General features: G+C 39.6%; 1 protein-coding gene across 11 annotated transcripts in view; it reads left to right on the top strand.

Annotated features, from left to right (window-relative positions):
• Window positions 1-22406, top strand: part of GOLGA3 (golgin A3) — a 31152-nt gene extending 8746 nt beyond the window's left edge. For 4 of the 11 annotated variants that reach the window (XM_082325309.1, XM_082325307.1, XM_082325310.1 and 1 more), the window contains exons 6-26: window positions 929-1040; window positions 2733-3039; window positions 3660-3862; window positions 4237-4374; window positions 5261-5422; window positions 6257-6625; window positions 7820-7897; window positions 8879-9142; window positions 9647-9741; window positions 10453-10669; window positions 11407-11550; window positions 12200-12397; window positions 12926-13042; window positions 13526-13665; window positions 14454-14586; window positions 14794-14916; window positions 15347-15511; window positions 16382-16545; window positions 17552-17795; window positions 18496-18584; window positions 18917-21903. In XM_082325309.1, coding sequence (XP_082181435.1) covers window positions 929-1040; window positions 2733-3039; window positions 3660-3862; window positions 4237-4374; window positions 5261-5422; window positions 6257-6625; window positions 7820-7897; window positions 8879-9142; window positions 9647-9741; window positions 10453-10669; window positions 11407-11550; window positions 12200-12397; window positions 12926-13042; window positions 13526-13665; window positions 14454-14586; window positions 14794-14916; window positions 15347-15511; window positions 16382-16545; window positions 17552-17759 — 3337 coding nt within the window. In that variant the 3' untranslated portion in view covers window positions 17760-17795; window positions 18496-18584; window positions 18917-21903. Of the gene's footprint in view, window positions 1-928; window positions 1041-2732; window positions 3040-3659; window positions 3863-4236; window positions 4375-5260; window positions 5423-6256; window positions 6626-7819; window positions 7898-8878; window positions 9143-9646; window positions 9742-10452; window positions 10670-11406; window positions 11551-12199; window positions 12398-12925; window positions 13043-13525; window positions 13666-14453; window positions 14587-14793; window positions 14917-15346; window positions 15512-16381; window positions 16546-17551; window positions 17796-18495; window positions 18585-18871; window positions 21904-22111 lie in introns of those variants that run through there. The other 7 variants (XM_082325317.1, XM_082325314.1, XM_082325315.1 and 4 more) reach the window with 7 other exon arrangements.
• The last annotated feature ends 245 nt before the right edge of the window (window positions 22407-22651 follow it).

Here is a 22651-nt window from a genome sequence, read left to right as displayed (position 1 = left end):
CTTTAAAGTCTGAATGTGTAGACTTAACTGACTCAGTGATATTTATCATCATCCGTTTCCTGATCTACACATGTACCTTTCAGACCTCAAATAGTTATGAAATGCCAAGAGCCTTGTCCTAGATACTCTTACCCTCTTCAGCCCTTTAGAATGAGATTTACTTAGTCTCGCAAGCTTATGCGTATATGGTAGGTATTAAACTGTGATTCAGCAAGCAAGTGGATGACTGGTGAAGCCCTTAGCAATGCAGTTGTGTTTTTTATCAGTTGTCTGCACATGCATGTTTTATACATGCTAATTTTGAAATTACCTTTTTCTTTTTTTCTTCGTTGGAATAAAGCATAATGCCCTGGAATGTTAAGGTAAAATCAGTTGTTGACTTAATTCTTACACTCATGAGAGAGAGGATCTTTTTCTCTAGACTCCTTGGCTGTACATCAGGGAAGGAGCATTAGGAATCCCTTATACCAAATACCTGTTCTTCCTTCTTTTGCAGCAGCTGTTGGTATTTCTCAGGCCCTTTCACGTTAAAGCAGACAATTGCAGACAACGGTTGTGGAGGTTTTGTGCTCCCACTTTGTCCATTTGTCTGCTTACAATGGGATATGCAGATACAGAATACAATGAAGTCAACCACTGCAGTTCTGTAAAATAGCAAATAATGGGTGCCACGGTAGATACTAGTTGCTGCAAATATAGGAAGCTAATGTATAAAACCTTGGTGTGAATATAATTTGTTTATCTCTTTGGATGGTAACGAAGGTTGTTTCACTCTGTTCTGGATCCATCATAAAACCAGAAAAAATGTCCTAAATTCTCGGTCGCATGTGGAGTCTGAGTACCTCTTAATTTCAGCTTTGCTTTTCTTCAACTAGATGAGTGTCGTATTCTGACCCTTTACCTGTGTATGTGCTGTCTCTCTCTCCAGTGTTTCTGTGGAAAGCTCTATCGCAGGAACTCATGACGAAATGTTGCAGGTTCTGAAGGAGAAGATGAGACTTGAAGGGCAACTAGAAGCACTCTCACTAGAAGCTAATCAGGTAGAAAATGAATTTGAATTTATGTATTTAGCAAATTATATTAATCTGTTAATTAATTTTCAAGAGCTTCCTACTCATTACTTGTGGGAATTGTGTTTTGTAAAAAAACTGTTGAATAAGGTACTTTACAAGGATGCTGTGGTGGGTTGACCCTGGCTGGATGCCAGGTGCCCCCCAAAGCCGCTCTGCCACTCCCCTCCTCAGCTGGACAGGGGAGAGCAAAAATATAACAAAAGGCTTGTGGGTCGAGATAAGGACAGGGAAATCGCTCACCAATTACCGTCATAGGCAAAACAGACTCGACTTGAGGAAATTAGTTTAATTTATTACCAATCAAATCAGAGTAGGATAATGAGAAATAAAACTGAATCTTAAAAACCCCTTCCCCCCACCCCTCCCTCTTCCCGGGCTCAATTTCAGTCCCGATTTTCTCTATCTCCTCCCTCCCAGCGGTGCAGGGGACGGGGAATGGGGGTTGCGGTCAGTTCATCACACGCTGTCTCTGCCGCTCCGTCCTCCTCGGGGAGGGCTCCTCACACTCTGCCCTGCTCCAGCGTGGGCTCCCTTCCATGGCAGACAGTTCTCCACAAACTTCTCCATCGTGAGTCCTTCCCACGGGCTGCAGTCCTTCACAGACTGCTCCAGCGTGGGTCCCTTCCACGGGTGCAGTCCCTCAGGAGCAGACTGCTCCAGTGTGGGTCCCCCACGGGGACACCAGTCCTGCCAGCAAAGCTGCTCCAGCCTGGGCTCCTCTCCACAGGTCCTGCCAGGAGCCTGCTCCAGCGCGGGCTTCCCGCGGGGTCACAGCCTCCTTCAGGCATCCCCCTGCTCCGGCGTGGGGTCCTCCCCGGGCTGCAGGTGGAGACCTGCTCCACCATGGACCTCCATGGGCTGCAGGGGGACAGTCTGCCTCGCCATGGTCTTCCCCGTGGGCTGCAGGGGAATCTCTGCTCCGGCCCCTGGAGCACCTCCTGCCCCTGCTCCTTCCCTGACCTGGGTGTCTGCAGAGTTGTTCCTCTTGCATATTCTCACTCCTTCCTCCAGCTGCAGTTATGCAGCTTTTTCCCCCCTTCTTAACTCTGTTATCCCAGAGGCGCTACCACCGTCGCTGATGGGCTCGGCCTTGGCCAGCAGCAGGCCCCTCTTGGAGCCGGCTGGCATTGGCTCTGTTGGACATAGGGGAAGCTTCTAGCAGCTTCTCACAGAAGCCACCCCTGTAGCCACCCTGCCACCAAAACCTTGCCATGCAGATGCTTAAGAGGATAAATATAAAGTTAGTAAAGTCTTCAAATGGTTAAAAAAAGAAGTGTTGGGTTTCTTTTTCAAATTAAGAGATGATAAATCCAGAGCAATGCTAGCAATGTCTATATAGCTGTATTTTCTCTTTGTATTGGTTGATGGTATAACACATAGAATAGAAAGCATTCTTCCTTAAAGTGTGGAAATGTGTCTTACTAAAAATCCTGACGTGGTTACCAACATACAACACTGTATGTCTTGTCTGTGCTTTCCTCTGTATTTTCTTTGACTATTGGAAATACCTGCTGGGTGAGATGTCACTTCAAAAAAGAATTTTTCACAAGCAAGGAGTCATTGCCTTAGCAAAGCCATTTTGCTGTGCATCTTCTTTAGTCAGCCATTAACGTATTTTCTCTTAAGACTTCTGTATTTTGATTTTCTGGACACATTCAGGCTCTCAAAGAGAAGACGGAGCTACAAGCCCAACTTGCAGCTTTGAACATGAAGCTTCAGGCGCAGATGGAGCACAGCCAAAACAGCCAGCAGAAGCAGGAATCTCTGAGCTCAGAAGTGGCCACATTAAAGCAGTCCTGCTGGGATCTGGAACGAGCAATGGCTGACCTGCAAAATACTTTGGAAGCAAAGAATGCTAGTTTGGCTTCTTCAAATAATGATTTGCAGTTAGCAGAGGAGCAGTACCAAAGACTCTTGCTGAAGGTTGAAGATATGCAAAAAAATGTTCTCACCAGAGACAGCACAGGTGGGACGATGTCAATGTCAATCTTCAAAATTTGTTATTCCGTAAATCATTTTATTTCAACATAATTCTGAAGTCCAGGAAAAAGAAGGGATTTTAATTTGTGTTTCATTGATGTCATACTGATAAAATGGTCTGAATTTAAAGATGATTGTTTTTTATTTTGTGTCACAGGAGTGCCACAATTTGCAAGCTGCCAGGGCCAGCTTGGAGGGGGAGGCATAAATATTTAGTCTAGTAATTGTTTGACAGAGGACTAATGGTTTTTAGAAAATTATACAAATATTGGTTTGTAATGATGACTCTACATGTCAGGATACCTGCTTCCTGATTTTTAATTAGTTCATATTTTCTGCCTCTAAGAAACTATGAATGCTTATAGAAGTGATTCATTTATTTTAATTTTATTCTGCTTATGACCTGATACTTTGGATTCTAGCACTTCCTCTCACTTTTGCAGGGAAAGCCAATCTTTCTGTAATTAGGCATATATGTTTTTGTTCAAAAAGAAAGGGAAAAAAAAAAAGAAAAAGCTATGAATATAACAATAATACTTGAAAATGTGTGCATAAAAATAGAACAATGGTGTGTGCTAGTCCAAGTTCTTTATTTTCTTTTTCTAGTTCATGATCTGCGACAGCAGTTGGCTTCCTTGCAGAACCAGCTTCAGAAGGTGCAGTTGGAACGGACCACGCTGACCAACAAGCTAAAGGCATCTGAAACAGAAATCACGTCGCTCCAAAGTGTGCGGCAGTGGTACCAGCAGCAGCTTGTACTGGCCCAGGAGGCCCGCGTCAGGCTGCAGAGTGAGATGGCCAATATACAGGTATTATGATTTACTTACATATGGGAGGACTGAGAATCTGTTCTTTTTTATGTTAGTTTTATCCAGAGGACATTGTTTATGAGCTCGGACAAGGGAGCTGGTCTCACTTTTGTATTCTTCATGTGGAGAGCAGGCGGGATGGTGTTTTGTTTTTCATCATGAGGCGTTAGTTCACGTTAATGCTGAGGCATAAATTTAACCAAAGCACTTGCCTTCTGTGGATGAAGATCTGAAATGCCACGAAAGTAGTAGCTGAGATAAGGCACAGACAGAGTCAACGTGTTTGGTTTTTTTTCTGAAACTCTTAAATTTGTTGGCCAAATTTTGACTGTTTGTATTAATCTGTTTTGTGGGTTTTTTTTTCCTTCCTTTAGGCTGGGCAAATGACTCAAGCAGGTATGTTGGAACACCTCAAACTAGAGAATGTGGCATTGTCTCAGCAGCTGACTGAAACCCAGCACAGATCCATTAAAGAAAAGGAACGTATTGCAGCACAGCTGCAAAATATCGAGGTACGGTTGTAGGTGGTCTTCATGAATTATGTTCTGACTAGGTTGTGTATTTAGGTTTTGCAAACTCAAGGCTATTCCGGCAAAGTAACACAGAATTCTTATGAATTGATTGAAATGCTGTATTCTAAAACCAGTAAATATTTCGGAGCAAATAAATTTGCATGACATTACAAACAGTAGGAGGGAGCAAGGCCATGTGTTTCCCATTCCAGGGTGATTCTTGCATTTTCAGCTCTGGTATTTGTTTTTAATTGAATTTTACAGATGGATGTAAATGTTCTTCTTTGCCCATTCATGAACTTTTTCAAGAGAAAACTTAATTGGAAGTTAAACTAAGTCAGTACAGTGCTTCTTAAGTGTGTGAAATTGCTTGGTACTCAGGTTTGTCCTTCCTGCCCTCCAGTAAGAAAAGATGGGTAAAACCTGAAGTGCAGAAGCTCACTTTCAAAGCACTTAGAACCTTAAATCCCATTGAATTTGAGTGACATTCCTGCTTCTAGGTCTCAAAGGGCAGTAAAGCAGCAGGTCAGTGGAAGCACCCCATCTCCGGCGTTACTAATAGCGGTTGCGTAAATGACAGGAATTGCTATTTCTTTACATCAGTAATTTCATCAATTTAGACAGGATATGGTGTTATTTAAGAGGAATTCTGATTATCACAAGTATAAAAAATATGCACTGTTATTCTAAGGTGTCTTAAGTATATGAATGGGTGACTTCAGTAAAGACATACAGGTGTGTAAGGCAGACATCAGAATTATTTTTGCTTGTGTCTTTTCTCTAGAAATTTTCTTGGTAATTTACCTTTTTCTTTTCCTCTTTTTTTCATCCCCTCCCCCCCACCCATGGAAATTGTAAAAGTTGATTCCTTGCTTTTTCTGTGCAGGCGGACATGTTAGATCAAGAAGCTGCCTTCATGCAGATCCAGGAGGCTAAAACCATGGTGGAAGAAGACTTGCAGAGAAAACTAGAGGAGTTTGAGGATGAGAAAGAACAGCTTCAGAAAATGGCTGATTCTGCAGCAACATTGGAGCAAGAATTGGAGCAGGTAGACTGTTGTTAGGCAACTTCCCAAGGGTTTCACAGGAAATACTTATTTGGCTGAAAAGGCAATAGTAAATAGATCCCGAGCTCTAAAGTGGTTTTTTGTTTGTTTTGTTTTTTTTAAAAACCTGAAAGATTCCTGCAAAAATGAAGTCCATGTCAAAGTCACTCTGTCCCAGGTGAAAAGGCTCCCTTTTTTTTTTAACTATCTCAGTAACAGTACTTTTTGGAAATTTCAGAAGTACTGTCTTGTAAACGTTGGGGTTTTTTTTAGTGAATACAGTGTGTAATTAGTCTAAGTATAGACAAGAAGCACAGATCCATGTTCAAAGTTGTTAGGCAGTCAGGGTGTCATTACATACACTTACAGCGTAATAAATCTGCACTTCGCTACAGAGTCCTGCTTTAACCTTGTAACGTTACAAAGGCAGCATGTCAAGGGCTGGAATGAGATGAAGTATGTGATAGCTCAGTATTATATTCCATGTAATTCTATGGCATTATCATTAATAACACTGAATTTACCCAGTATATCTACTGTGGACACATTTTTTCAAATAAAAATATAGAATACTGTGAATCTGACTTAATAATATTTTAGGTTTGTCATTCTGGTCATTGCTTAGCCTGTAAGATTGCAGATGCTGCAGAAGGCAATCAATACAATTAATAAAGCAAATAGAAGAAGTGGCCTAGGAAAGTTAAAAAATATTTTCAACTTCTGCTCTTTTCTCCTAGTAGCTAAAATATTAGTTAAAATACTTTATTTTGATTGGAGTGTATTTGCAAAGATAACATTCATTTTGTATTAATTTAATCTTAAAATACTTCTTCTCAGGTCAAGTTGACTTTGCATCAGCGAGATCTGCAGCTTGAATCTTTACAGCAAGAACACCTAGACCTAATGAAGCAATTCACTCTGACCCAAGAGACATTGCACACCAAAGAGCAGTCCCTGGATGACCTGCAAACACAGTACGATGAACTGAAGGCCAGATTAGAAGAGTTCCAAAGTGATGCTACTTCTAAAGATGACGTGATCCAGTATTTGCAGAACGAGAAGATTGTCTTGGAAGTAGCTCTACAGGCAGCAAAAGCAAGCAAAGAGCAACTTGACGAAGGAGCAATGCGCCTTGGAGAAGATACAGAAGTAACATCACAAGTCTTGGAACAACTGAGGCAAGAAATGGCAATCAAGTCAAGCCAGGTAGTGAATCCCTAAAAGTATCTTATTTAAAGTAGCTGTTGCAGGGAAGTATTGCCACAGGCACATGGTAGAGCCAATTACATGAGAGGAGATTGGTACACGTGAGTTTGTATACATGTGTAGTTGCAAGATTCAGCTAGTGGGAAGATTTTAATCAATTCCCTCATTTTTCCCTGTTGGTAGACTGTCTGACACTTTACATCCTGTTACATCATTGGTGAGCTTATAGTTTAGTATCCCTTGGTTTCTGTAGGCATTTATGCATTTGTGTGGCATGGGATGGGAAGCTGAGGTTAATTGATCTTGTTCTGTCTGTTTCCAAGAGCCACCATCTTTCTAAAATCTACCAGTTCTAAAACACGATAATTTTGAGCGCAGATCACAGTTTTGGAAGTAGTTTTTTTGTGTGCTCCTTTTCTGTGGCACTGTGGGCCAGTCATCTTCCTTATGCAGTGATTTGGTCATGTTTAATTGCGCCTTTTCTCTTGAAACAATATACCAGGGTTTGCTTTTGCGTACTGCTGTATACCAACTGAGGCTTTTTTCTAGTCACAGAACTATTTTACAGGATCAAGCCTAATGCATATCCGTATTCTTTTTGTGGCTGCTTTAAATTACAATGACTGTTCCTTTCACACTTAGTTTAATAGTCATGTATGCTCTGTATCTTTTAGAGCATCCAAGTTCCATAGCAAGAGCTTTCTTATTGAATCCTGGTAATGATGAGTTCCTGGTAATCTTTAGAGATTTCCTTTGAAGATAATAATGGGACTTGATAGTATTACCAATAGAAGTATTGAAGAACTATGGAAATATATTTAACATAAAGATTGGGGTTTTTTTCCTTCAAAGAACCAGCTGGTTTCTTCATTTGATCATGTATGTGTGAACGGGTGCCATCCAGATACAGCATATGTGCACTAATGATGCATACTAAAACTTTAATGGCAAGATCAGGGGACTTCATGCATTCCTGAGGGTTGCCAAGGCTCGCTGCGTGGTGACCTGTGTGAATGTATTTCTGTATAGAACGTTGTGTTAGCTAACAGTGACACTGAGACGCCTAGTCAGAAACAGGATCCTCGTTAGGCAATTGGTACAAGCGTGGCAAAAGATACTGTCATTGCTTGAAATAACATAAAATATGACATTTGGCATGTAAAGCAACGTGTTTGCTTTTTTCCCCTCTGGCAGGTAGAGAATCTGCAGCAAGAAAATGCCAGCCTTAAAAAACAGGTTCAAAAAGTGAAGGAACAGTTCCTGCAGCAGAAGGTAAGCAAAAGCAAACTATTTCAAAGAAATAAAACCAAGGCATATACTTTTTTTTTTACAGTGAAGGCATGTACTTCCAAGGGGTTTATTGAGGACACTCAAGTCAATTTTCTGTATGAAAGAACTTTGTGACGTAATTATACAGTTTCTGTACTTCGTACAGTTGAATTTTTATCTGTAACTAATATAAAAGCAGATCCACCAACCAATTCATGCTGTCATTGGACTTCAGGGAGTTTGCTAAACGATCCACCATATAAAATCTCTCTCTGGTTTGTTGATACTAGGTTTGCTTTTGCAAAAGCACTCATGAAAATCTTCAACTGTCGTCATTTTACTGCAGCTTTGAAAAACGATAGTTGCTTCAGTAATAAGATTGAAAATAAGTGCTTTATTGCAGATTTTATTCTGAATTTACAGTTTTGAAACATTGGCATATCAATTTCAAATCAGTGTTGTACATATGTGTCTTATGTAGAGGGTGGCACCATTAATTTACTGCTTGATCGGTTGTTAAGCTAATGCCAAAGGTTGTTTTAGCTTGTTAGGTTTAAGTTTGGGAAGGCTGTTTTAAGCTGTCAGTTGCAGTTAAGCCCTCTTGTCATGGCAAAAGTTATTAATTGTGTGCATGGGATGGTTAATCTTTTACGATTAGTTTAGATTAAAAAAGTGACGTGTAATTAGTGCGGTTCCATAAAGAATGTGAGGAAGAGTATCCCATACTGGTATAAACATTCTTACTCAAGAGGGTTTTTTTATGAACTGCTGACACGTAGTGGTGTTTGATGTCTGAGCTTACATAAAAGTCTTTGAACCAGAGTAAATATGTTACAGAAGATGATGCTTTTTTGTATTCTTTGACACGCACACCCTCCCCCCAAAACTGAAAGAATATCAGTAAATACTTTATAGTAAATTACTCCTAAATTTCTAAAGCTGTAACAGAGGTGACATTGTCCTCTTGAAACTCTTGTGTCCAAGGTAATGGTGGAAGCTTATCGAAGAGATGCAAGTTCTAAGGACCAGCTGATCAGCGAACTGAAAGCTACAAAGAAGCGGCTGGACTCAGAAGTGAAAGACTTAAAACGAGAGCTACTGAAAATTCAAGTTGAAAAACAGTCACTTGAATCTGAACATTCAAAACTACAGAAGGAAGTGTCTCAGGTTCACCAGCAGATGGTGGAAATGGAAAATCATCTTCAGTCAGTGCAGAAAGAACGAGATGATATGGAAACACGCCTACAGGTATGGAAGGTGTTAAGCTTTAGATTTTGAGAGCGTTACATCCAGGATACATTGCTATTTCTGTTAGCTTTGGAGATAAACAGAATGACCACCTGCAAGTTAAAGTTCTTGGATACATATTTAATATTGTCTATACACTTGAGCATATACCTACCAAAATTCCGTAAATACATGACTGGTTATCAGCATCTCATGTAAGGAGGTGGGGAGAAGCATGCTACAGGAGTGGTGGAGGTCTGGTGTGGAAGCAGGTTCCTCGGTCCCAAAGTGAACTCCATCTGAGAGCAAAGACCAAACTAGAACTCTGTTCATACATATTATGGTGGCCACAGAGGGAAGAATTAAAAAAGAAATAAAAGAGAAAGGAGATGGGGAACCTTGGAACAGGTCATATTTAGAGATGGAAGTAATTTTGAAATGTCATGCTTATTCTTTTATAATCCAACATACAGCAAACATGCTTTTGTGCTTACTCTCATGGGTGCTTTCTTCCTTCCTATTAAGTCTTTGCAGTTCGATAAGGAACAAATGGCATCTCTTGCTGACGCAAATCAGGCATTAAAACAACAAGTGGAACAAATGCAAGAAGAAGCAAAAAAGTAAGTGTTCTTTCAGCACAGACAAAAGAACTATAGCATTTGTTTTTCATATTCACCTTTTTAGCAGTCACTATTTTCCTATTCCCTAGTCTTTCCTTTGGGAAATTTAAATAGTCGGAGAGTCAGAGAGCCATATCCATGGCAAAGTGTTGGTTGCATGCTACACAGGAGTTGCAGCTTCTCCTCTGATTCACTTATGCTTTTAACCAACAGTCTCTGCCATACAACATACATATTGGAGCTAATCCTAATTACCATTCACTGAATTTTAGCCCTGACTGGCTAGAATGTTGGCATTAGTGAGAACCATTATTTCTTTTTTCCACTGGTGTTCACAGGGTTTTTATGGTACCTGACATATCCACCAAGGAGCTCAGACTAGATTGGATTCTTACTCTAAATTCTGTGTTATTTTTAGAGAGTAGTATATATTCCTTCATATTGGAGTTTTAATAATTCTGACAAAGACCTCTTAATTACCGTAAGTATTTTCTTAGAATGTTATCAAGAGTCTTCAAGGTATTGTCTTGCAGAGGGCCAAACTGTACTTTACCAACCTGATGGCTTTCTCTGAGGAGGAGGGTGACTCTGGGACAAGAGGAGTGAAGTGGATGTTGTTTTTTGTTGGGCCATATGAAAAATTAATCTTTTAGTACTGTTTTCAGGTAGTTTTTGTATTTACCTGATGCTTTGTTTTTCCTTTCTCTCCAGGGCCATTACTGAGCAGAAACAGAAAATGAAGCGTCTAGGGTCAGATCTGACGAGTGCTCAGAAAGAGATGAAAGCAAAACATAAAGCCTATGAGAATGCAGTCGGCATTCTTAGTCGTCGGCTACAGGAATCTCTTGCTGCAAAGGAATCTGCTGAAGCAGAATTGAGCAAACTAAAAGCACAAATCACTGATGGTGGAAACAACCAGATTGCTCAAGTATGCAGACGTATTTTAACATTGTTGGTACAAAGACAGAGCTATCTTGTTATTAAATATAAGTCTTGAAATATTATTTTACACTGAAGTGATGAAAATATTTGGAAGATAAAGCTAGATAAGAACATGGTATCAGTGTTCTGAGCACTGAGAATTTCCTTAATTACATTTGAGAGAGGTGATTTGGCAGGCTTTGGTTTGGTTGGTGTTTTTTGGGTTTTGTTTTTGGTTTTTGTTTTTTTTTTTTTTTAATTTTACTTGTATCGTTCAAGTTACCAATTGTAATCAAGCTCAAGAGAGTGATAAGCCTTAGTGCTTTTTCTTTTTCCTGATTAATTTTTATTGTTGGTTTGTTTTTTGGGTTTTGTTGTTTGTTGTTTTTTTTTTAAAGGCTCAGCATCTGAAGATTTTTGGAAAATCTAACTCTTACTGCTTTTTTCTCATTGACAGTTAAAAGTTCTTCAGGGTGGCCATAACTTATTCATATATGTTATGCCTGTGGTCAGAAAATTAATTTACTGGGGGAAGCTCCAATTCCTAGGACCAACGGAGCAAGATACCAAATACACTAACAGCAGTAGCTAGATGCAAGGGTTGAAAGCTCTGAGCAAGACCTTTACATTAAGCACTAGCACCTCATTTAATATTTGCTAGAGAAGTAGGCTTTTTAACAAAAGCAACATTACTCCTGTAGATGGGTGATATCTTAATCACGCTTGTGATCCCTTTGCCTTTAGGAAAGGATTCAAGCTCTGGAGACAGAATTGCAAGCTGTCAGCAGCAGTAAGTTGATGCTGGAAAAAGAGTTGCAAGAAGTGATTTCACTTACCAGCCAGGAGCTTGAAGAATACAGAGAGAAAGTGCTGGAACTTGAGGATGAGGTGATTGCTTGAATTTGCATGGTAGATGGGAAGGTCATAGTAAAAAGTGCCTGAGAGGCAGGGAGGAATTTTAGTACCATAATTTTATTCCAACAGTGCAGGAAATCAGAATCTTACATAGGAAACGTCGTTCAGTGGCACTTGCTAATTTTGCTGCCCTGTGCTGGCTCTTTGTGGTTTCATGAATCATTGTTGTACAGGGGAAAAGAAGATGAGAGAGAAAAGTAGTTCCTGTATTAGATACCAGCTGTGTCTGGTCATGAGACTGTGAGGATGCATGAATCATTATCTTCTGAAACTATTTGGAGTGATGGATGCTTGGTGATTTTGAGGGCAGGGTAGTGGTGTTCTGTTGTAGAGTTGCACAAAAAAATTATATGTATCAACTAGTCTTGATCTGCACCTGAGCAGTACTCCTGGATTCTGCTTTCTAGCAAGCATTTTAGTTCTCTAAAAGGAAAAAATACCTAACTGAACTTATTTTGAGGTGTTCCTTTAAAAAAGAAAAAAAAATAAACAAAAGAAAAAATAGAAATCCCACTCTCGGAAAGCGAGACGTTTAATGAGTTTAGCTCACCACTTTTTTTGTGGTAGTAATCTGGAGTTGTTTGGTTTTGTTTGTTTGATTTGTTTTTTTCTTTGGTTATAGCTTCAGGAATCTAGAGGCTTCAGGAGGAAGATAAAACGTTTAGAAGAACTTAACAAGAAGTTGGCCCTTGAACTGGAGCATGAACGTGGAAAACTTACAGGTCTTAGTCAGTCCAACGCTGCGTTGCGGGAGCACAACAATATCCTAGAAACAGCATTAGCAAAAAGAGAGGCAGACTTGGTACAACTGAATCTACAGGTACTTGACCTTTTGATATAATATCTTAAGAAAGGAATTAGCTCATAATTCTGATAACAGGATGTAGACATCTTCACTCACATGATACAAAGTCAGTGCATTTTCTCCCAGTGTGGGTCTCCCATGTCTTGCCTAACAGCAGTAATACAGGGGGCTGAACGAGAGATCAGGAATGAGACTTTGCACTAAACAGAGCTGTTTCTTCTAGGAAAAAACAAATCACACTAAAATGTTTGCAGTAGTGAAAGTGTGGCTCACTTAAGTGAGTTGGAACATACAAACTGTGTTACATACGGATTCACTGAGATGAATGGGGTATAAGCAAATGGGAACATAGGCAATGAGCTGCCATTTAACCATAGCTACTTTTAAGGTTGAAGGGTACCATGAGGAAAGAGTTATCAGTGAACAGCAGAGAGAAGTTTTGCAATCCCTGCATTGGCTCGTGTTTACATTTCCTCTACTGGCATCTCCGGTCTTCCAGTGAGCCCACACAAAATATGTGTTTGTTTTTGTGATGTGATACAGGTTCAGGCAGTCCTAAAGCGGAAAGAGGAAGAGGATCAGCAAATGCAACAACTTATTCAAGCTTTACAGGCTTCCTTAGAGAAAGAAAAGTCAAAAGTTAAAGACCTTAAGAAGCAGGTAATGGCTCATGTTTTGTTTTATTTACTTAAGAGGCGATTTAAATGTCAAGTATTTGAGAAGAAGCTTGAAAGGAAATCTATGCTTTATAACATACTGCTTCCTGCAGGGTCTCTGTGGCTGAAAGATGAGTCGATGTCTTTTCCGTTGTGCCCCGTGTTAAGCATACTCATTGACTACCAGGAGAGTTCCATTATGACTTGTAATGCATGGGACATGTCCTGAGGTGATGATACTTCATCCAAAAATTCACAGTGAAGAAGCAGTGTGGCAAAAGTGCTTCTTCATTATATACAGTTATTAACTGCCATTAGCATTAATAAGGATAACAACCCTAATAATAAGTTTTTTAGACAAAAAGAGAAGTGTTAACAGCTGCACAACTTCCTTCTTGATTTGTTTTGTACCCCTTTAGTCTAGCTCCCTTTATGATTCACCTACAGTCATAAAACAATGAAAAACTGGATCTTTTTTTTCTCGTAGGAAGCAGCAGCCAAAGCAGATGCAGCACATAACCGCCGTCATTACAGAGCTGCTGTGCTTGAGCTCAGTGAAATCAAGAAAGAGCTACATGCCAAAGAACTGCTTGTCCAAGCCCTTCAGTCTGAAGTGGACAAACTGCAGTAAGTAGATGTCGAAGTTCTTAGAGAACAGTACATAAAACAAATCCTCTGAAAAAGCCATACATTAATGAATTTTTGGTTTTGCCACTCTGAAGTGGTTTATGTTGAAGTGTACCCCAGCTGAGCCTGACCATAAGATGCATGTTTGGACTCTAGGCGAATACTTGCATTTTTCTGTCTCTTCATAATTCAGTTTGACCTGAAGTGTGCTGTATTTAGGCTTCACCGTCTGCTTTTTTCACAGTTCCAACACAGATTTCTACTATTTCATGTTACTAGTAAGAATTAACACTTCATATATATCCTATTATTCTTATCTCTTTCACATCCCTGAGGAACTACATAGAGGATGAATATGGTTGTTGAATATATTCTACAGTATATTCTTGTATAAAAGATATTTTCTTAAATTATAAGAAATTATCAAACCTACATGAGAATGGATATAAGGTTAACCCTTTTCCTTCTAAAACAAAAGCAAAATTGCTGACCGGTTGGGGTTTTTTGTTTTTACTGCATTATTTATTGTTTGTAACTGGACTATTACCAGTGCTCAAGAAATTTTTTTTTTTTCAATATTTAATGATATATTCATGCATGTCTCATATAAAATCTTTTTGTGATGTAACTCTTGCTGTGAATGTGCTGGCAAAGCCTTCAGTCAAAGCTATAACTAACGAGGTTCCGTGCGCTGTCATGTCATTTGTGGTTACATAGCTCACCCAGTGAAGTACTTGTTTTAAAGGAGAGATTTGATAACTGCTGTGTCTGTTCATCCTGCTGTGCAGGGTAGAGGATGAAAAACATTCCCAGGAGGTATCGCAGTTTCAGCAAGAGCTGGCAGAAGCCAGGTCTCAGCTCCAACTTCTGCAGAAAAAGCTGGATGACAAGCTTAGTGAACAGCCTGTAGTAAGCCAAGAGGTAAAAACTGCACATTTACTGTGTTTATCCTTATTTATGACGCATTGTATGACTTAATTTGTTTTTCATTCAGCATTTTAATGAAGGCTTGCTAGGTTTTCTTAGAACCAGGAAGGGTTCATGACACATAATAATATATTTCAGATTTTGTGGTTGATTGCACCTATAGATAATGCTAAAGATATTTTTCCCGCCCTCTCCCGGTAGGTAGAAGACCTCAAGTGGGAAGTAGAACAAAAAGAAAGAGAAATTGAAACGCTTAAGCAGCAGTTGGATATGAGTGAACAGCGCAGCCACAAGGAGTTGGAAGGGATACAAGTTGTCTTGCAGGTATTTAATCTAGCTGGTGGAGATTCTGATGGATAACTGGTACTGCTGTAGGGGGATAAATAAAACAGTATTTTTATCGTTTAAAAGTATCCTTATACTTTTCTGATACTTTTTTAAAATAAATTTTTATTCATAAAAATGTATTCATTATACGTTTTGGAGAGTCTTTACTTTTCTCACTTTTACTTTGACTGTTAGCTTCTTATTTCCTTGACCTTATGCCATTAAAATAGGCTACTGACTTTTTAAATCTGATTTCTAGTTTTCTGCCAGGGCAAATTGGTTTCAAATAGCAGTGTTATGTGTTGGGTTTTTTTTTCTAGTTTCCCCTGGAAACTGAAAAAAAAAACCCCAAGATAAAAACATTAGTTGGCTGGAGTTTTTATACCGTTTCCCTGTATCATATTGATTCTCTTCTTTTCCCATTTAGAATATCAAGACTGAGTTGGAAGTGGTGAGGGAAGACCTGTCAGTGACTCAGAAGGATAAGTTTATGCTGCAGGCTAAAGTGACTGAACTGAAGAACAGCATGAAGTCGCTGCTGCAGCAGAACCAGCAACTGAAGTTGGACCTGAAGCATGGCAAGATGAAGAAGGTATTTAAATAGGAAGAATACATGTTGTAGGGTACCGAAAAATACTCCGCTCATGCTCTTAAACTACTGGAATATACTCCGCTGCAGGAAACCTGGGGAAAACTCTGAATGCCATGCCTGCCTGTGATACAGACTTACTGATGTTCTCATATTTACGTGATAAATACGGGAAGATTTACAGGCAAAAGTAACTGTACTGATCTTGACTTCCCACCTTTTACTTCAGAAATCTTTGCGTTTAGCATATTATCTTACATTTACATTTTGACTTACAATAATAAAGCAAAAAAGGTAGCACTTGAATCGTGGGCAAATATGGAGTTAAGACCTTCTTACAGTTAATACCTTCTTAATGTTCATGTGGCTAGCCTCTCCATACTGTCTAGTTTTTCATCCTTCCACAATTTCAAAAGTTAACTGTTGGTGGTTTATTTGAGTTTTCTGATTTGCTATGAGTACACAGAAAAAACAGTAATAGTAGATCTCTTGCTCTTTCCCCTCCCTGAAGTAATTCTGTCACTTAGCGAGACAGAATTTTGTATGGAAGCCTCCATTTCATTCTTTTAGACAAATTTCTTGTGAAGATCTGTCATTTGCTTCAAATCCTTCCTGTTCTATGCCTTTAGTAGGGTGAGTTCTTGAGTAGGTCCTTCTAGATGCTGTTTGTTTAGTTATGAGCGTGGCTAGCAGATGCCCTTAGGTTAGGAACTTTTGCTTCTGACCCATGAGACTTAACATGAATGTGCTTCTGATTCCTGCTCTGTAATGCAGCTATGTACCAGTCGTGCCATCTGAGACTCTTTCTGTGTGGTAAAAATGACATTGATGAAATAACTGTATTTCTGGCTCTTCTTTTTTTCCTTTAACCAGAGGAAGGAACTGAAAGGAGAGAATAACTCTTCAAATCCTGTGACTCCAGTCAAGATTCCTGATTGTCCAGTGCCTGCCGCTTTGCTGGAAGAACTGTTGAAACCATCGACAGCTGTGAGCAAGGAGCCTTTAAAAAATCTGAACAGCTGTCTCCGGCAATTAAAGTATGACTTGTTATTTTCAACCATATTAAATAATCTTAAAAATCTTTCCAAGAAACCAGCTGCCAGCCTAAGGAAAAAAGGATTTCTAAAATGAAGTCTCTTCCTCTTATTTGGACTATATTTAGGACAGTAGGATGTTCTGTCATTGTAAGTGCTTGCTTATATGGTAATGAAATAGGGAAAGAAGCCTTTACAATAAACTAGGCAAAACGTCCATCCTAAATTGTACAGAGCAGAACAAACCGGAAACAGCTATTTCTAGTTGTTCTTGCTGGTGGAAAAGCTGGTATTTCTCTCCCTTCACAGCCTCAGAAAGGCTGCTCGTGATAGGAGCCCAGGCAGCATGTTAGTAAGAAATCTCTACAGGGGAAGTTCATTCTGCCAAAAATATGTTCTCAGACCTTCCCTTAGAAGGTTGCACGTGACGTTCTGAGCAGGAAGGGTACAACTTCAGGAAGATGGGGAGTTCGGGTTGTTAGGAGAACTGAGCTGCTCTTATCACCTCAGCTGATGTTTGAGGGCAGTGAGCTTGTGATGATGTTCTGTGATCCTGTACTACCAGACTCTAGCTGCTTTGCTACGCTGGTGTCTGACTAAAGTCACAATGTGTTTATCTAGTTATTTTTCTGTGCTGCTTTCCTCACCTCTACCTCCCATGATGTCTCTTATACCTGCAAGAGTACCACGTTCGTCAGGTTGTAGTCACTAAGTGCCTCTACTGAGGAAACAGTACTCCATCATCCCTGGCAACGAGTATGTGCAGCAAAGGAGCTGCTGCGTTGTTGGCCCTTATTTTTGAATTAAGCGTATTGTATTTGTTTTGCTCTTAAATTAAAGACAGACAATTCCCAAGCTTCCTGTAGACTTCTCTCTTGTATACAGCTATAGCTTAGATAGTCTTGGAGGTAGGGATCAAGAATCAGAAAAGTAATTTTCTGATCTTGCGTTTAGCAGTTAGCTTTCTGCTTGTTAATTTCTGCTTTTTTGTTCTCAATACTTTCAAAAGGCAAGAAATGGACAGCCTTCAGCGTCAGATGGAGGAACACACCATTACCGTGCACGAATCAATGTCTTCGTGGACTCAGATTGAGGGGCAGCTAATGGACCTTACCTCTGCCAGTCCTGCAACTGCATCAGACCAGCAGGAGGTTCCTACTGTAGATGAAAAGAAACAGAATCGTAGTGTTAGTGACAAGGAAGCTTTGACACTATAACCTCCTTATCAGTTGTTTTTCTTCCTATTGCTTTAAGTATGTAAACAGATCTTTATCAAACTTATTTATTTATTTCATTTTTAAAAATGGTGTTCAGAGTTGTGCTTTTGCCTGTAGAAGCAAAGGGCATGGTTTTGAGAAACTGGTGTAATATTAAATGCAGAATATGCTATTCCAAGGGTTTGTTTGAAACCTTACCATAATAATTCTGCCATGTTGGGGACTGCCAAGTGGTAAATCTAGCTCATTTGGGGGTTTAGTAAGAGATTCAGATGAAGGTTTAAAATGAGGTCAAAAGGAACATCTGCTTCCAGGTCTGTATTTGTTCAATCTGTGCGAGTTTGTTAAGGAATGACTGTTAATTATGTAGCACCTGGGTTTTGGTGGGGTTTTTTAATTAGGGTGGGGTGGGGTGTTGAGGTGGTGTTTTCCCCCATCTTGGGTTGTATCCAAATCACAGGGAAAAATAAGTTCTCATGTTCAGCCATTAGCAGTGGTTGAGAACTGGATATTCTGAGCATCCTCTCCCTCCTATAATCTCTTGTTCTTGAAATTCAGATTACAGATATCTGTGTTTAAAGAAAAAAAATTCATTTTAAGCCATTTCTAGTTATGAAGATGACCTCTGACCTATAGCAAAAGAAACAAGACTGTAAAGACAAGCAATGCAGACCAGTATGTATCTTTGGCAGGTTTGCCTGGGATGTTTTCTGAAGTATTAGTTTTTCTCTTACAGTTGCAGGCCAGTAGGGAGCTTTGCTTCACTGCACAAACACTTCTTGCACCTTTTTAGTTCAACTTTTGAAGTAGACACCCTTGAAAAAGGTATGTGTGTAATATATATACATATATATATAAAAGAAAAAAATCATAATTTTCTGACATTGAATATCTGTTTTAATATGCTTATATACTGTAAGTTAAGGCTGACACCGAGGGGTTTTTGTTACTGTTATTGTTTTACTGTAATGTTTAAGTTTGTTTTTTTTTTTTGACATACTGTACAAATGGCTTAGGGAAATGAGCCCCTAAAGCCAGAGCTTTTAGAAATGTAATTATTTTTACTTTAAAAGACAAAATTATAATGCCTATAAAATTATTATTTTTATTAGCTTCTCCTACACACTTCCCCTGCTTTTTGCACCCTCTATTACAAGGTGTCCACCATGAACGGAAATGTTGGTACTGTGGCAGCCCCTCTGCAGAGCACCATGACTAGATTATTGTTAACGCAGCCCACTTCAGATTCCCTTACCTTTGCTCCTGTTGTTCCCCGTGGCTCGTTGCACAGTGAGAAGCCCATCCTCTCCTCATTCAGAACTTCATTGTGGAGGTACTGCTTTGCCTCATGTGCGAAGTGATAAAGCACAGATCAAAATAGACATGACAGATTATTTGAAAGATTTAGTGGCAACTCGTGTACTAGCATGTTTTTGTCTTTAAAACATAAAGAAAACATGTCAATTATATCCACTATAGTTTGGCATTTAAAAAAAAATAAATCTAGTAAGTATGAGTAGATCAGGTGGCTGGGGAAAAAAACCAAAAATTCTAGTTCATGTATTTTTTCCAAAGGGGCTGTTGCTGCTTTTGGCTGGGTTTGGTTGTTTGGGGGTGGGGGGGAATGATTGTGGTTTGCTTAGCAGTAAGGCAGAAAAAAAAAAAAAAAAAAAAAAAGCCCAAACCCACCCGTATTTATCCAAAGTCTGATTTCTCATAATTACCAATTCAAGCTCTAGTCCAGTTGAACACTGTGCACTTAAAGTGTCTATGCTGACTGATTTCATGCCCCTCAGCTGCTGGATTTTAACTTACATTTTATTGGGATCAAAGTCAAGTGATGCTAAAAGTCAAGGTTTTGAAATTGGTGAAGGAAGAAATGCATTAGCGTGGCATTAGGTGCCCAGCATACAGAATTACCAAACAATTCAAAGAAAAGTCAAAAGCTTTACAGATTACATAGACGTATTAATGTCTGCACTCTGCTGCGGGCTACTTTGCAGAGTCAATGGTACTGATTATCTCACTGCTGTCATGTTCTTGAAGTTGCCTGTGTATTAAGCTCAAAGAAGAAAACAAATACGCAGTATTGTTAAAAAACAAAATTAAAACTACGTAATGAATAATATATTCAGTACAAAAAAGTTATCAAATGTTCAGTGTTTGAAATAAAGTAACACTTGTGTAGTGTTACTGTTGCTGTTCATTTTAGTAAAAACATTGCCTACGGTTAAGAATCCCTTAGGTTTTCATCTCTTAAGTTTGGCAACAGTTGTAAAAAAGGTTTTATCTGGTATCAAAGAAGCCACAATTGTTAGTAACCTTCATAGTTCTTCAGAATGTCTGCTCTCCTCTCCTTTTTTTTATCAGTAATCACACTGCATTCTGTGTTCAGTGCAGTGCTGCAGTTTCTCACTAGCTCCTTATAAAGACATCTGGGTTTATACCATCAAGGAGTCTTAGGTGCATGTTTTCCCCTTTAAAGGTGAGGGAGCTGTTGTGAAGTGCTCAGATTAGATTTCCGCACTGACCCACCTGTCTCTCTCTGAAAGCACCTGGACACTAGGTATTCTCATTTTATATTCACCATGGGTGTTTTCTGTAAACAGAAGCACCATGCCATGTACTTAAACGAAGGACAGACAGAGAGACTTGAGGGTCTAAATCTGCCGAGGTACTCGGTCAGTTAAGTTACGGAAGTCGCCGGGAAGCCTTCTAGAAGGAGCACGCAGCATGTGATAAAAGCAAGGCCTTTTCTTTGTAGCTCATCAGCTATGTTTCTTCATTATGCAGAGAAATAGTTGCTGTTTTATTAAAAAGCCTCACCCTGAGGCTGAGCATGGTCGCTCTGCAAAGCTTCAGGTCTCTGCTGTCTAGGCAATAAAACAAACTCGTTGTAGGAATGAAAACTGCCTCCCCTCTGCCTGTCTCAGCACTGCCAAATACATCAGAGGAAAATCTGAAGAATAATCTCTTAAAGACTTTTTTTTTCTTTTCCTTTTTCAAGCACTGCAATAGAACGTATTTTCTGTGTCTGTTTCTTCAGTGGTTGCTACCTACTAAAGTGAGTCTTGTTGATGAAGGAGAAATGTCACTGTAGTGTGAAAATGTTTCCCAAGTGATGAAAGTTGGTAAATGCTGCAGCATTACTTTTCCAGGTGCTGTTGGGTTTTTGAGGACTCTTGAATAATTGTGCATTTAAAACAAACAAACAAAAAGAAACCACCCACCAAAAACCAGCAAACCCTAGGATGGAAAAACAAATGTTAGTTACTGAGTCTCTGGTGTTGCTGAACATTGGGTAGTGCTCCATTCTCTTGTCTTCCAGATTTCTTGGAAATATTTGTGCACTGTATTGGGATCAGCTGAGCCCCTTATCCACTCATGCAATGGGAGGATCTGATCCCATACTGTTTATTCAGGCAATATCCTGGCTGAAATCTGTGAGAATTTTCCATATGTCAAGATAGAGTAATATCCAGAATGAAAGTTCTAGTGCTCATGTTTTCATGGATTATTTATTCCTCTTTAGGGGACTGAACCGCAGTGGCATGGGTGTTTTAATATTAGCTATGACAACATTAAAGGTGCACTGGGGACAAATAGTATTATCAATATAAATTTAACTTTCTTAAAGATGACAAATTCACTACTGGTGATGCAAAAGCTTGTGATGTATGTTTTATTAACTTTGCTGGGGAAGTGTGAATAGTTGCATGTGACTTGCTGTGACCAGAGCCTTTAAATATTTTCATGTGAAAGCCATTACAGTCCAAAGTAATTACTAATGCTCATCAGCTGTCATCCAATCGCTCTTGTCTCCTACTAATGTGTAACACTTGGGCAGTAGGGCAGCCTAATTTCCAATACAGATGCACAGATTTCTAGGGGAGGGAAAGATGTTCTGGATATCGTACATGAAATATTGTTACGTTTTATACATGACATTCAGTAATGTCTGCTTAGGCTGTATTTGTAAAGATAGAAGTTAATCATTACATGTTCTTGAGTGGATAACCCAGGGGATGGAGGAGTTACACTATGTACAATTAACGTTTATGATCATACGAAGCATGTTGATTATAAAAATAATGTGCATAGAAATTCCTTTAAAAGTTTTGTGCAATAAACTATTTTTGGTAAAGGGCTCCATGTCGTTTCTACTTCTAAAGAGAAATTGATATCTTCTCCTCTCAGTAATTTTTATGTTTAGGATTCTGAACATGTTGTATAGCCACCTTTAAGGAAAAAAAAAAAAAGCTTATTTTGAAGGACTATGTTATTGCATATTGATTTTTCACACTTCTAAAATTGATTGTGCTTGTATTTCCATGACATTTACTTTTTCTCAGTTTTTGAACATGCCAGAAAAAGAAACACGAGTGCATTTCCCTTGGCCTGAATTTGCCAGCATCTGAAGTTTGAGTGTACAAAATGGAACAACGCAGAAATGTCATCTTGATTCCACATTGGCCAGTTCCAGGGATGAGGGGAGACACCGCTGTACCCTGCTTGTAACATCAGACGGTGCGAGTTAAAGGGATGTTGTCAAATTCTCGAAGGCCTGCTATTTCGTCTTGCCATTTAAACCAGCAACTGACCGCTTTGCTGGTAGCGCAAGCTGCGGTTCTGTAAGGCGGCGATGATGATGATGATGGGTAAGGGGATGACTAGTTTAGGTCTGCGAGCGGGCTCCTTGCCTTCTGATGCACTCGGGGCCGCCTCCTGCATCGTTTTCCATCCGGGACTACTGCAGCGGTTTGAGTTGGAGCTTTGTGCAGTGTCACGCTCACAGCGCCTAGCGCTGTTCTGCCCTGTAAATACGGATTTTGGAGGCGGCCCCCGCGGCGCGGGGCGGGGTCGCCCCGGTTTTCTGTCAGGCAGCGGCGCGG

Source organism: Platalea leucorodia (genome assembly GCF_965183815.1).
Source record: "Platalea leucorodia genome assembly, chromosome: 12".
Classification (NCBI taxonomy): Eukaryota; Metazoa; Chordata; class Aves; order Pelecaniformes; family Threskiornithidae; genus Platalea; species Platalea leucorodia.
This window is presented reverse-complemented; position numbering and strand designations above follow the sequence as displayed.